Raw genomic sequence first — 14,059 nt, 5'->3', positions numbered from 1 at the left:
TCATCTCTCTGTAATATATTTACTCATCAGATGATTCATGCAAATGAAGCGGTTCATTCAGACTGCAAATCTTCAGTCTCATGGGAAGTGCTGCCAGTTTGATGGCCCATGGCAATCAAATAATGAATAATGATAGTCAAATATTCTTTCATCCCCATAACCGAGCAGTTAGGATTACAAGAATCTGGTTCTGGGTCTTTATGAAGCTGCATGGGGAAACCTTGGACAAGAGAACACCTGTTTACTCCTTGGTTATAAGTGTGAACTTGGTGGGTTTCTACAATATCGAGGTGTTGGGTGCAGAGAACTTCCAAAATAACAATGCACTGTGGATTCTGTCCAATCAGCAACCTGCACACAGTAAGAAACACTTCACGCACAATCTCACATATCTTTCACATCTCCTCCTTTCAACACGTCTTGTGTACATTCAGATAGCTTTGTTCCCTGCTCAACTTGGACTGATAGAAGAAGGTGCAGGTGTTACTGGAAGGATAAAAAGTTCTTCCAAAAGGTGTTTGGAAATTCTTCTCAAAATGTTAGGAGAGAATAGAACACCGTGTAATACAATATGATGGTCAATATAAAGGCACTTGAAAAAAGAATGGAAATGCATATTGTTTTGAGGTTTTGAGGCACAAGTAAAGCTCAAGGCTTTTTACATTAAATCTGACTCTAAATTAAAGTTGCCATGAAACTGATGTTGCGATAGTATTTTTTCCCTACTGGGATGTATATCCGAGTGAAGCGGCTTCTTGAAGAAGTCTTGATTTTGTCCATCAGAAATGGATTGGATTGTTGTTTAATATTGCAGTGTGTGAATGGAGAAATCATTATTGCAATATTCCAAAAAAAAGAAAATTTTCCTTTACCTTAACCATAAAAGAAGTGACAAAAAAGGTGTAGGCCTATGTGATAAGTTTGAATTGAACGTTTGAGTTGAGTCAGGCACGACGCGCTAAAGGGACAAAATATAGGCTACTGCATTTCATACTGCATTTAGGTGGCACTAATGTTGCAGAAACTACATGCTTCACCTTTAAATGGTACGGCACATCGGCCCAGGACACACATCTAAATCAGAGATGTCATATAGACTGGCGCAGGTATGACGTCACTTTGTAGGCCAACCGGCAGTTGAAAAAAACCAATAGGGTTTTTCCACAGGCTTTTAAATTATTGCAAAAAACAAGCTCTGTGATTAACAAAAGTTTAACAGTTTATGGTATTTACACATTTGTCCATCGAGAAAATTTTCATAGAAGAACACAACTTTTATGAATTTTGAAGCTTAAACGTAGCCTAGTTGACATACGTAAAAAGTTACAATGAAGGCTATAAATGAACTACACCACAGTCGCTCGACTTCAACGTCACCATCACTAAGCTTTTGACAACTCTTTCAGTTTTTATCTAAAAACATTTTCCCAGAAAGTTTGAGTTTGAATGGTTTATAAGACTGTGATTATAAGCATAATGAGGCTGTAAAAGCGGACTGAGTTACCTGTTTAGCGTGATGACCTTTAATGCTCTGTAGTCCCATTTAGCCACTTGTTAGCATCTGCCTTTTTCAAGACTCGTAGCAGCTTAAAAAAAAGCTGTTGGGTAATACTGATGTATTTTATGTTGTAGAATGTGAGCCTGTGCTCACCGCAGACCTTATTTCAGCCATTTAACCAAAATCCCATTCAAAAAACCCATTGACCTCGGAACCGAAGTGCTAAAATGCTAACTCATGTCTGTGTTTTGGCCTACAAAGTGATGTCATACCTGCACCACTCACCAAACACCATGGAAGGCTCTTTGTTTTTTATTTATTTATTAAGAATTAAAAATAAGTGTAATATAATATTAGTAGCCTATTATAAAATATACTTATATAAAATATAATTAGAATAAATGTAAGTATATAAACGTAAAAACGCGGGACCGATGAGGTAACAACGGAGTATGCGTCAAGGTTGTGGCCTATAATGGGCAAAATTGAATGAAATTACCTCGTTTGGCAAATAAATAAATGAATAACGGAGATTTACTTGCATATTGCCAACATTTTATCATGTAAGCGTTGTGGTACGTACATCTCAAACAAGGGAATTTATAGTAGGCTAATTTATAGTGTAAATGATAATTAGCAAGTCCACAAATGGCTTGGGTATGCAGAGCATTTGCATCTTATATGGACCGCACGCCCCTGAAGAACAAAGCTATGTTTCAACAGCCTTTCAGAACATTTTCAGAAACTTCAAAAGTTTGGTTAACTTACATGTAGCCTAGATCGCACCATGTATCGCGCGTTTGGGAAGTAACCATAGCAACATCTCTCAATCGCCTTCCATTGGAATCCGTATCGGATTGCATATCGACCAAATTATTTCAAAAGTCGTTATTTGTCACTTCGTTACATATTTACCTACATAGCCTATCACACAAAAAAGTAAGTTAAAAAAGTTAACCCTGAATGGGGCGGCAAAAAGTAACCTGCGAAACAGATGAAGCCTCTCAAATACTGTCAATAACTCCTTTAAAATCAACTGTCGAAAGTTTCTGAATAATTGTGCACATTGACTGATTCAATTAATCTGGTTTAATAAAATATGAGTAAAAACAGTCAAAGATAATCATCCATCATCATGGTGTAGGCGTAATATATTGTTCGTTGCAGTTACATCCACTTGAAATAATGAGAATGTCTTTTCTTGGCGGCGCTGAACAGCCTAACTGTTACATGTAGGCAGGATCAAGTATTTGAGAAGGGCTCTTGATTGTCGTGAGATCATTCGTCGTCTGTCCAGTGGCTGCAATTGGTCGCATGAGCGTTTTTTTTCCCGAAGACTCAAGACTAAAGGATGAAATAAGGTGCAGAGCTGAGGAGCTAAAGGAATGGGCGAATAAGGACAGACGAAACACGCACACGGAGAGCGCGCGGTGATCTATCTGACTGAGTGAAGTCTGATCATCATCACAGGACGCGGGAATTCGGATCACATTTAGATCGAGAGGATTTCATTGAAGCGGATGGTGTGAAAGGTAAGACAGCTGTAGGATTTCATCTGCTATTCTCTCGCTTAATTCATTATCTCATCTGCGTTTGTTAAAACAACAATGGGAGGATTAATCAAAAAAGAGCACCGAAAAGACAAAAAATATTCGCGACATTTTCCCCCACTATTTTGCCACTTCTTTATATTGTTGTGCATTTGCTTGAATTTATCTTAAAGTCTTAAAGTATAATTTTGGGGAAATCATGTTTGTTCTATTCATTCATTACACTAAAGAGCGTTTGAGGACATACATTTATATGTATATTTGCTCGTAAAATATGTAATTAACTAACTTAAGAAGCACACAGAACTTATATCTTTTATTAAAAACAATTTGTATATTTTCTATAGATTTCTAGGTCTATATAAGTTTTCTATTATTATTAAAAATCGTAGGGATGTCCCAAACACACCCTCCAAGAATATACTTGATGTATCCTACATCTATTTTTAAATTTACCGCGTTTCATCTTTACTGTGCTGTTGAGAATAGAAATGAAGCCAAGGTGAGCGCTTGATGTTTATTTCAGGATTCAGTAGCAGGTGAAAGAGAGAGAGAGAAAGAGAGAGAGGGACAAAGACAGACATGCGAGGGAATTTGCCAATATTGTGGGCTCTTCTTTTAGTACAAATATTTGAAATGCTCACTGCCTTAATAGCGTTTTATCAAATTTAAAAGAATAAAATCATGTTTCAAGGCAAATTACCAGTAGAATACTGTGATGATACTCCCTGACAATATCCATTTTGTTTCCAGAAGAGTAATACGCATATTAGTTACAGTTATATAGTTATAGATGGAAGAATAAGCCATCTGCATCACAACAGCTGAGGACAACCGACTTGGTGAACTACATACCATAGTCTGCAGCTAACCAGCATAATCTCTTGACCCTAATTTAGACCACTGTTTAAGTTAAGTGGGGGTGCCCTTTTGAACAAGCCCGGACGGCTTCCTCTCTAAACACATGTCAGCCTTCTTATCCGACATGAATGACAGGAGCTGTAGTGTCCTGCTTGTTCTCAGGAACAACAATGGTCCTCAGGAAGCACTTCTCATGGCTGTCCATCAAAATTCAACAAAGTCTTTACTGTTCTTGACCCGCAGAGACATCCCTCCCTCCCTGTGTTTCTGAAATCCCCCTGAGGCTACGCGGCTTCAGTGCATTCCTCCACTCACTCTCTGTTTCTCTCCCTCCTTAGGTTCAGGGCAAGCATCACTCACACAGCTATAAGGATGCAGGTGTCGAGATTGAGGATTAAGCTGTGGTGTCCGCTTATCTTGCTGGCACTGATTCAGTTTTTCGCCCCTGTTTCGGCTCAAGGTAATTGCTGTCTGAATTGGCATTTTGCTCTGGTGTATTGGCTTTTGTGTGTCGTTGTGTAAAATATGAGGTGCTCTCCTCATATACAATATTTGAAGGCAAATGGTTACATCTTATTGAAATTTGAACATTTGACCCTTGATGCGCCTTCACATCTCCTAAGAGGACTCATTTCAGTGTAATTCCTCTCAGTAAGAAGGTAAAAAGGGCTAAAGTGAGTCTTGAGGGTTTTAGATGGGATAGAGATGTGGAAAAGCATTTAGTCTAACTTCACAGGGGACCACAATGATATTATCCCTCAAGGCAGCTTAAAGGCTTAATTGGTTGCTCTGTTTGGAAGGAGTTTCACATTCCTCCCGGACCCTAGAGTGAAAGGTGGAGTCTGTATCATCATCTGGAGTGGGAGTTACTGTTCGAAGATAAAGTTTGGATTACTCTCTGACTTTTTTTTGTTTCACTCTTCTTCCCAGACCAGTACTTTTGTGATGGGCAGGTGTAGTTTTTAAATGTATGCCGCCTAGACAGGTTCTTTTCATGCCTAAAATCACTAAAAGCTGTTGGTGTGACTTTAAACTGCTCGGTGATGCAGCTGAGCAGGGGAAAAAACAAACCAAAGACTTGTAGTTAAAGGATTATTCTAGGTTTAATACCACTTAAGATGAATCAACAGCACTTGTGGCATAATGTTGATTACCATGAAAATACATTTCTACTTGTCGCTCCTTTTAGGCTACGCCTACATTAATCCGTATACATTTGAAAATGGCGTTTTCGTTTCAAAACGCTCTTCGTCCACACTAGCGTTTTCCAAAAGCTTCTCTTCCGCACTGAAACGTCAGAAAACGCAAAATTCACCTTACAGAACATGTGTAAACTCATAAAAGTTAACTGAGATGATACAGACGGAGCAAAACATAATAAAGCTATCATGCAAATTTTCTGGCAGGATCATTCTCAGCATTATATGTTTGGTCTAAAACGCAATTGCTCTCGTTTTGCTGCCGGACAACAAATGCGAGTACATTTTCTGTCACCTTTGCAGGACTGTGATATGAAGAGTGTGCAAACATATTTGAGCAACTGTGTGAAAGTGAATAGCACATAAAACAGGCACAATACCGGTATAACATGAAAATCTATCGAAACAGAATGTCATCGTTTTCATATAGTCCACACTATACAATGCGAAAACGACATTTTCAAATGTATCCACTTCGGAGAGCGTTTTCAAAAAGTTTTGTTTTCATTAACCAATTTGTGTTCCAAATTTGAAGTTGATATCACAAAAATTGAAGTCCCCATGAGATTTTGTTTAGGGTGCTGTACCAAAAATAGCCACCGGGTGTCATTCAAATTCCATTTATTGTTGTTTTGATGCATTTTCCTGTAAATTTCTGTCCAAATATTACTTCCATCACAAAACAGTCACCAAATATGGACCCTTGAGACTCAGACATTTCCGACAATATGCGTTTTGTCAAGATTGGAAAAGATTTTGAATATAAAGTAGTTAAAATAATTGTTGTAATATGAAACATGACTCCTCCCACTAGGGGAGGAGCCCACTAGAATAATTTAGAGTAACGTTTCCATGGCAACACAATGTCCGATTTCAAAACGGTTTTCACAGGATGAATTTTGAGTTTGTAAGCTTTCAAATGATACCTAATTTGTGATAATTACTTAAATATATGATATGAAAAAAGGCGATCAAAAAAAGGAGCACCAGGCGTCCCACCTGTGGGACGGTGACAGTTAAGGGGTTAATAAAAATGCCATCTTAGTGTGGATGGAAGGCCAAAACGGAGAGAAAAAGATGGGTTTTCAAACGAAAAGTGTGGACAATGCCTTAAAAAAAAGCATAAATCTGGCTTTGTCACGTGGTCTACAGTGTCAGTTACATCTCTTCACGAGACCATACTTTTCAGCGACTGTTTTTCAAATACCACGAATACTGGGTATTGTTTTTTAGATACTATACAGTAGGGAATTGGGCATATTCGTTTATACTTGACACGCTCGCCGTTGTGCTATTCTTTGAAACAACACTTTTTTTAATCGATTCCCAGCACTACCTAAAACACAATCATCCATTGCAGTTTTCCCAGCTGTTTATTCAAGTGCATTTTTTTTTTTTGTTCATTTATTGTGGATATTTAAAATGTTTTCCGTTTTCAGTGTTAAAGAGTCTTTAGAAATGAAAGTTTATTGATCTTTGAAAAGGTGTACTGGTTATTTTAGATGAAAATCGTCTCAGAACGACAATATTATCGTTTATTGCAATAATTTCTTGGCCAATTTATTGTCCAGCAAAATTTGTTATCGTGACAGGCCTAACAGAAAATGGATTTTATCTCACTTTTGCTTTATCGGTTAGATTTAGGGTAGTCTCGTGTAGCCAGACCTTCAGACTGACAGCAGAAGGTCTGGACTCTATTACAGCTTTCATTGGCCAAGGACCACCCAGAGGCCGCCTGACTGACATGTAAAGCAGTCAATTACAGTTAGTTTTTTTCAGCGTCATGTCTAGGGGACAATGGAAACGTCATGAAAATGTAACGTCGATGTCCCTACAAAAACAGACAGGTGTGTAAAACTCTTGGACGTATTTTAAAGAGTCCATTCTGTAAACTTCACTTCAAATACGTCTGAAAATCCACTGTTTAGTTGATCATGATAAGCTCTCGTTGTCACAGGTGTTAACACGACAGCTTCTCCTTCAATGATGGCATTTTGCACCATGACGGCTTTGTTTCCAGGTGGACTGATAAAGGGTACATAACACTCACAGTTTCTGCCAATCTCATGTTAATCTTGAGTACCTATACAGTGATATTGCATCCTTTATATCTCCGAAGAGTTAGTTTTATCATATTTATAAAACACAGATACACCATACAGATTCTTTCCGAAAACAGCTGAGCTTGAGAAGGCGTGCAGTGGGTGGAGCTAAAGAGTCACAAACACACAATACATCATGGCATTATCCCTGTATAACAACGTTTGTGTTGTTTACATTTATTTGCACTTGCGCACCGATTGCCAACAAAACACAGACATTTGATGCCTGTGGTTTCGACTCGTGCACGGGGAACAACAAACACACTTGCAGACCTCCGTTGCTGCTCTGGAAAAACAAACTGCATCCACTGTTTCCTTAACGCTGGGTTATTTGGGAAGCTGAACAGGGTTCTCTTTCCCTCACAACCAAAAACACACTTCTTTAGTGACATTTTTGATTTTGCGGTCTAAAAACAAAATGGCCGCGCTGCCAACTGTTTGCGTAACCCCGAACGAAGCTCATTGATGGCCGTGCTCTTGCTCTCGATTTGGTTGATGTGCGCACGCGTTCATCCGGGAGAAGTGCCCATACAAGGAATTCCGCCTTTTATAACATCATACAGGGCCATACTCTGAAAAAACGTATTTGGCACAGAAATACTCCGTCATACGCCCAACTTGCTTTTTAAAATTTTGGCCACGTTTAGCATGAAAATCCAACTCTTGAACAGTGTAAATAAGTCAGAATACATGAAATAGCATTAGACCCCCCTTTCAAGAACGCGACACACACACGTCTCCCAGAAGTCCTGTTGAATTCAACCGATTAGACTTCGATAAGCACCTGTATTGTTTCCAGTTTTGTGATCCATATGTAACAGACATTCAGCCAATGGTCTGTGGGCGTGACGTCTGAGCCTGAGACTAGATTTAGGGTAGAGTTTAGTATAGGTGGTACATTATTATCAAATGCAATAAAGCATTAACCTCACTGAACATTTCATTTCAAAACATCTGCAATACGTACAACAACTAAAGTAAAATAATCGTTGTCACATTTATGTGAAGTTATTTTTTGTGCTAATGAACACTATGCCACAAATTCTGTCAAACGTGGGTATTTGAAGCGTTGGAGTGAAAATGCTTGCAATTGCTGACAATGCCCTGCTGAGAATGAGCAGAAGCAGACAGTGATTCAAAGCGTTTTGAAGCGGTATGATGATGAGACATTATGAGAGTGTTTTGGAAGGGTGTTTATTGTGAAGTTGTGGAGAAATGAAACAAAAGAACTGAAGGTCAAACCTAAACAGGCTGTCTGAAATCCTGTCTCCAGCTGTCAAAAAAAACACACACATCCACAGTTTTAAACAAATTTTTTGGATTTACATGGGCAGTACATCTCATTACAAAGCAGTTTGTAATGTATTTTTACACATTGAGAGGTGGGAAATGTAGCCAAGTTTCCCTGATTTTCATTCGGCCCTAAATAATTCCTGCTGCTAAGATTAGTGGAAATTTACATCACATCCATCAGACTTAGACGATTGTAAAGTGCAGAATGTTTTTGACTGTTCCCGCTAAGTAAAGTAGGCATTAATATTTTAATTCCCTCAACAGCGTTTTTTTTTTCCTTTCCATTTGTTCAAAACAAGTACGGAGCCCTCTGACAGGTGAGTAATTGGAAGCATGATGATAAAAGAAGCCAGTGTATTTTGGAGTAAGAACTATTTGAGTGTCTCCAAAAGGATGAAAGATAACCACATCAAAGACCTACGGATTTGTGGGTGCGCGTTTCTAACATACAGACAGATACAGGACCTCCTGCTCGTATTGCTCTCGTTTCAAGTTACAAGTCAGCACTTGTCACCCTAAACTACCATGGCCATTGTTCTTTTCCTCCCCCCTCAATCTCTGCAGGATTCTGTTTGGCACAGAACCTTTAATCACCAAAAGCCAGGAGACGTGGATACCTGGGTTTGCTAAGACAGTTTTCCAAGGAATATTCTATGAAACTGTCATGATATTGCTTCCAGAAATCTTTTTTTTTTTTTCACGCCGACAAATGTATTACATCCTTCTTCATTATTCATGGCTCGTGAGCAGAGTTTTAGCATCTCAACATTTTTGGATTTACTTTCCGAATTGTATCTCGCATACATTTTTCATCTCTGTCATGGTGTGCAGTACTGAGCTGGCACGACACGCTTTCCCCCCTCTATATTCGTACCAGGCTGGTTACTTTATACATAGATGATCCGTTGTGAAAAATGTTCCAAATTCTCTAGATGGCTGGATTTATATCAGTACCATATCATCCCACTCACATGATATTACAGTAATGACACTTTCCATGACACTGACACTTTGTTGTTTTAAAGCACATACTATATTGTACCATTTTTAGAATAATTATAATTATATAAAAAATATCAAATAAATATTTTTCTTTAAAGGGTACATAACACACACAGTTTCTGCCAATCTCATGTTAATCTTGAGTACCTATTCAGTGATATTGCATCCTTCATATCTCCAAAGAGTCTTTAGTTTTATCATATTTATAAAAGACAGATACGCCATACAGATTCTTTCCGAAAACAGCCGAACTTGTGGAAGTGTGCAGTGGGCGGAGCTAAAGAGTCACGAACACAAACACACAATACATCAAGGCATTATCCCTGGATAACTTGCGATTCACTATAAGTTTGTGTTGTTACATTATATGCACTTACGCGCCGATTGCCAGCAAAACACAGACATTTGATGCAGTTTCACTCACCGCTTGCGGTTTCGACTCATGACCGGGAACAACGAACACTTGCAGAACTCTGTTGCTGCTCCGGAAAAACAAACTGCATCCACTGTTTCCTTAACGCTGGGTTATTTGGGAAGCTGAACAAGGTTATCTTTCCCTCACAACCAAAAACACACTTCTTTAGTGACATTTTGTGGTTTTAAAAACAAAATGGCCACGCTGCCAATGGCTTCCGTAACCCAAACAATGCTCATTGATGGCCGTGCTCTTACTCTCGCTCTGGTTGATGTGCGCACGCGTTCATCCGGGAGAAGTGCCCATACAAGGAATTCCGCCCTTTATTATGTCATACAGGGCAGAGTCCTGCATGGGTCCGATTTTGTAAATCCGCACCCGCCCGTACCCGCAGTGCTTAAAACCGCATCCGACCCGTTTTCCGACAACCGCACTAATTAAAATCCGCACCCGACCCGACCCGCTTAAAATAGAACCGACACCCGACCCGCACCCACAATAAAATCAGTTTAGCATATCACATTATAGACACACTTACAAAAATGTTTATTGCCAGCATACAGAAGTTATTACACGACCATTAACACAAGGACAACTTCAGCCGAGGCTGTCAAACATGGTTATGTGTCCTTATCATCTCTACGAGGCACATTCAGTTCTGTCCCCTTTTGAAAAATACTGTTCGATAGAACTGCTTGTGCTTGGTTTGTTACCACAGTTATTTGCGTGCTTCCTCAGCGATGAAGTTCCACATTTGCGGCTATCTTTTCTTCAACTCCTCAGGATCCATCTCAACGACTGCAGTGCAGGCAGATCGCGCGCGCGCGGTTGTATTTCTCCTGGGAAATAAACATGGATTTGAAATTATTTTATCAACTTGTAATACAGGCAAGGCATATTTTTGTAGATGTGTTCCTAAAAATATACATATATTTTTTAGGAACACATCTACAATATGCATGCATATATTTTTATATATATCCGTTTGCACGTGACTGTTTAAAACCAGTGTTTAGACCCGTGTTTCTCCCTTGTCCGACCCGCACCCGTATCCGACACAGTTAGGATGTTTTTCACCCGTTTCAGCAATATTCGCGGGTCACCGCACCCGTGCAGGACTCTGATACAGGGCCATACTCTGAAAAAACGTTCCGAGACTTGTTAGAATCCTGAAGGAGTGTATTTAGCACAGAAATACTCTGTCATACGGCCAACTCGTTTTTTGAAATGTTGGCCATGTTTACATGAGAATCCAACTCTTTAACAGTGGAAATAAGTCAGAATGCATAAAATAGCATTAGAGCCCCCCTTTAATTTATGGGAAATATCAGTAGCAACTAACAAACTTTTGGTCCCAATCCCAAACCAGATAGACCCTAATGAGTAACAGCTTCATTTAGGATACACTTTCAACCCTATTACTTGAAACCCTGTTTTCTACTGGATAGTTTCCACTTTAGAAAGATAAAGGCATTGATATGTTTCTATATATGGTGATTGATGGAAATGAGTTGTAGTTCCACATATTTGGACTGATTGTGGTATGGGTGTCCATGAGAAGATCACCACAAAGGAAACCCAGCACCCAGAAACCCAGTGTTCCGTTCCTCAGGTTGGTGTGCCAAGATCAGTTTTATGCCTTCTCTCTGTCTCCTAAATGCCCTGTTTCCAATAGTATTGAACTCTGGGTTTCATTCTTAGATATTTTCCTTTCCTGTTTTTGCCGAGATGGTTTCTTCATATATTATTCATGTAACACCTCGGTTTCTTTCTCTGGCTAGAATTGTTGCATGTTAGTATATCAGAACAGAGAAACATTGATTGATTAATCAATGTTTCATTACCTTGCGTGTGGGATGTGTGATGTTTGGGTGTGGGGATTTCTCATAGGGCTAACACGCGGTTTTAACAACTGATTATGGGTCAGGTATTTTTATGCTGTATAAAAATGTCTAGGACTGAATTATTAAAGACAACCCCTAATCAGTTGTTTATGGCCATAGACACTCATAAACTGAAGTATTAGCTGAACTGTTTAAGACTTGTCTTCCTATTGAACCTCACTGGAATTTAGGAGGCTTTAGAAAATAGCAGAAAGCTACACTTCTGACCTTTAAGTCATATTCTCTTTTTAATAACCATCTTGTCATTTTTAATGAGACATTAACTTTCCGTTCCTGACTTTATGTGCATTTTGTCAGATATAGGCCTACAATAAAATCATAATATAAAATCACCTTATATTTACACAGATTAAAGGGTAAGTTCACCAAAAAATGAAAATTATGTAATTAATTACTCATGTCGTTGCAAACTCGTAAGACCTTCGTTCATCTTCAGAACACAAATTAAGATATTTTCTTAATTTGAGAAATCGGAGAGCTCTCTGACCTCTCCATAGACAGCAATTTAATTAACACTCTCAAGGCTCAGAAATGTAGTAAAGACATCGTTAAAATAGTCCATGTGACTCCCGTGGTTCAACCTTAATTTTATAAAGCATAATTTTTGTGCGCAAAAAACTAACAAAAATAACTACTTTATTTAACAATTTCTTCTCGTCTGTATCATTCTCCTATGCTGTTGACTTAGTATAAACAGTGCAGCACTTCCGAGATCTACGGCAGAACAGTGGCTCACCATTGGCCAGCTCCTGCGTGATCATCACGCAAATGCGTTGTGGTGCTCACGTGAACAGCTTCGGCCAATGGTAAGCCAGCGTTCTGATGAAGCGATTCAAACTGTATGTACAGTGTAGGAGACTGACACAGACGAGAAGAGATTATTGAATAAAGTCGTTATTTTTGGGCTTTTTTTGCACACAAAAAGTATTGTCGACGCTTCATAAAATTAAGGTTGATGCACTGGAGTCACATGGACTATTTTAACGATGTCTTTACTACCTTTTTGGACCTTGAAAGTGGTAAGTAAATTGCTGTCTATGGAGGGGTCAGGGTGCTTTTGGATTTCATCAAAAATATCTTAATTTGTTTTATGAAGATTTGGGTTTGGAATGACAGGGTGAGTAATTAATGACAGAATTTTCATTTTTGGGGGAACTAACCCTTTAATGTAAACTTAAAAATGGTCAATGCTAATGTAACATAATTGTGAGAATATGACTTGAAACACCTTTCCTTAGATTTGTATGCAATTACAAATAAAACTCTCCTGTGAAAAATATTAGTTTTATTTTGTCATAATATTTTACGTTTATAATTCTATTTTTCCCTTGCAGTTCCAGCCCCAAGAAGACTTCGCTTTAAAGTTCTGAGTGCAGGCAAGCTACTTGTCTCATGGAAGGAACCAAAAGGAGAATATGATGGCTACAAATTTATATATAATAGTGAACCAGGTAAGAAGCAATGTGGTCAGTTAATATTAATGAATATAGTGGTACTATATTGTATACACAGGTTTGCTTTTAATGTGGATCTAAATCCAGTATTAACAAAATACAGTCTCTGTTTTAGTTCTTTTGAGCCACACTTGTTTCTCTAAACGCATTCAGATGTAGTGGCAGGCTTTCTTCACTTCCCTCTGTGTGCTTCAACAGATGTATTTGTTAACCTTGTCAGATCTGAAGGACTCTTTGTTTCTTCACATGCTTGACAATAGTCCTTGTCTGGGGCTTTGATACGGCTCCCGATAACACATAAACAGCCAAGGTCACTCTTTGGTTTTATGTAGACCAGGTGCACTAGCCATCAGTTCTGCAAACTCACCCCCTTTGTTAAACGCTCACAACCCCCTTTTCTGAGGAAACAATGAACCATGTCTAAACTCGTTGTTTCTTAGAGCACATTCCAGAACTCTGTGTGTATTAAGCCTGGTTCCATAGATATTCATCAGCCTGTTAGACATTCCCAACAGATGGGAAAAGCACTCGTTTCAATTATAGCAGCTCATTTGCTGTGTTTCTATGTGCAAAGTGGCATTAATGGACATGGCAATTCTCTCTATTGGACAGAATCGAGATATTAAAGTATTGGAACAAGGCCGAATGAGGACAGGTAATAGTTTGCATCAGAACGAGTGAATGCGACTCTGTTGTGATTGAGATGAGGAATGTCTGGCTGCAGTACCAGGTCAAAGTCAAGGAGGTTAGATGGAGGTTACCATCAGATCCAGCTGCTTTT

At 38.8% G+C, this 14,059-nt stretch overlaps 1 protein-coding gene across 1 annotated transcript in view; it reads left to right on the top strand.

The window, feature by feature from the left end:
- The first annotated feature begins 2,879 nt into the window (after positions 1-2,879).
- col14a1a (collagen, type XIV, alpha 1a) overlaps positions 2,880-14,059 on the top strand; it is a 161,188-nt gene continuing 150,008 nt past the window's right edge. The window contains exons 1-3 of the mRNA XM_079836357.1: positions 2,880-3,030; positions 4,248-4,369; positions 13,159-13,275. Of these exons, the coding sequence (XP_079692483.1) occupies positions 4,282-4,369; positions 13,159-13,275 (205 nt within the window). The 5' untranslated portion in view covers positions 2,880-3,030; positions 4,248-4,281. The remainder of the gene's footprint in view (positions 3,031-4,247; positions 4,370-13,158; positions 13,276-14,059) is intronic.

This window comes from Gobio gobio (genome assembly GCF_949357685.1).
Source record: "Gobio gobio genome assembly, chromosome: 15".
In the NCBI taxonomy this organism is placed as follows: domain Eukaryota; kingdom Metazoa; phylum Chordata; class Actinopteri; order Cypriniformes; family Gobionidae; genus Gobio; species Gobio gobio.
The sequence above is the reverse complement of the archived record's forward strand: the minus strand, read 5'-3'. Positions and strand labels throughout refer to the sequence as shown.